General features: G+C 37.4%; 1 protein-coding gene across 1 annotated transcript in view; it reads left to right on the top strand.

Annotated features, from left to right (window-relative positions):
• Positions 1-597, top strand: part of LOC118322953 (myosin heavy chain, fast skeletal muscle-like) — a 16618-nt gene extending 16021 nt beyond the window's left edge. Inside the window, 1 exon segment of the mRNA XM_035654827.1 lies at positions 490-597. Coding sequence (XP_035510720.1) covers positions 490-597 — 108 coding nt within the window.
• Positions 598-1053: the final 456 nt, after the last annotated feature.

The following is a 1053-nucleotide window of genomic DNA, read 5'->3' as shown; positions in this document are numbered from 1 at the left end:
ACGTGGAGCAGATGCTGTTAAGGGTGTCCGCAAATATGAGAGGAGAGTGAAGGAGCTCACCTATCAGGTAATTTATTCCACTGGTGAAGTTAATTTACTCAAGTACTTGTACTTTCAGTATTTCCATTTCATGCTAATTTAGACTACATTTCAGAGGGTAAATAATAAATAATAATAACTTTTTACTCCACAAAACATTTTTGACACTCTTTAAACCCACACGTTTCCAATTAGCCTCTCTGATTAGACGTCTAGTCAGGTATAAGTTGGGTGGAGCTATGCTGGGAATTAAACCCGATTACTCTGCTTAATGAGTACTTCTGATACCTTTAGTGATTGTATCTGAATACAGGACTATTATTACTTGTAACAGAGTATTTTTACACTGTTGTATTACTACTTTTACATAAAACATCTAAACACCATTGCAAGGACTTGATTCTGCTTTAACACTCAATAAGTGACCCTTTTTTATCTGTATAGACTGAGGAGGACAAGAAGAATGTGACCAGACTTCAGGATCTGGTGGACAAGCTGCAGCTCAAAGTCAAGGCCTACAAGAGACAGGCTGAGGAGGCTGTAAGTCAACTACAATAATGTGACTAATCATGCAGCTTAATTATAATAATATCACTACTTACAACTAAATCAATATAACTCTAAACCCTTCACAGGAGGAACAGGCAAACGGCCACATGTCCAGGCTTAGAAAGGTTCAGCATGAGCTGGAGGAAGCTCAGGAGCGTGCTGACATCGCTGAGTCCCAGGTCAACAAGTTGAGAGTCAAGAGCCGTGACGCTGGAAAGGTAACTTTTTCATTGTCTTTGACAGTGTTATATATCAACCCTATGCATATAATTCATCTATATAACCATGTTTTTTACCTTCCAATATGATACACATGTATAATAACCATATACAATAAGTTTTGACATTCCATAAAATGTAATGCATTGTTTTTTCCACACTGAATGTCACTGTATTCCTACTATAGTACATTCCTACAAACACTGCCTACAAGTACTTACTATTTCTCATTCTTTCAGGGAAGTG

This window comes from Morone saxatilis, unplaced genomic scaffold, assembly GCF_004916995.1.
Source record: "Morone saxatilis isolate NCDOM2014 unplaced genomic scaffold, NCSU_SB_2.0 Contig14, whole genome shotgun sequence".
NCBI lineage: Eukaryota > Metazoa > Chordata > Actinopteri > Moronidae > Morone > Morone saxatilis.
The sequence above is the reverse complement of the archived record's forward strand: the minus strand, read 5'-3'. Positions and strand labels throughout refer to the sequence as shown.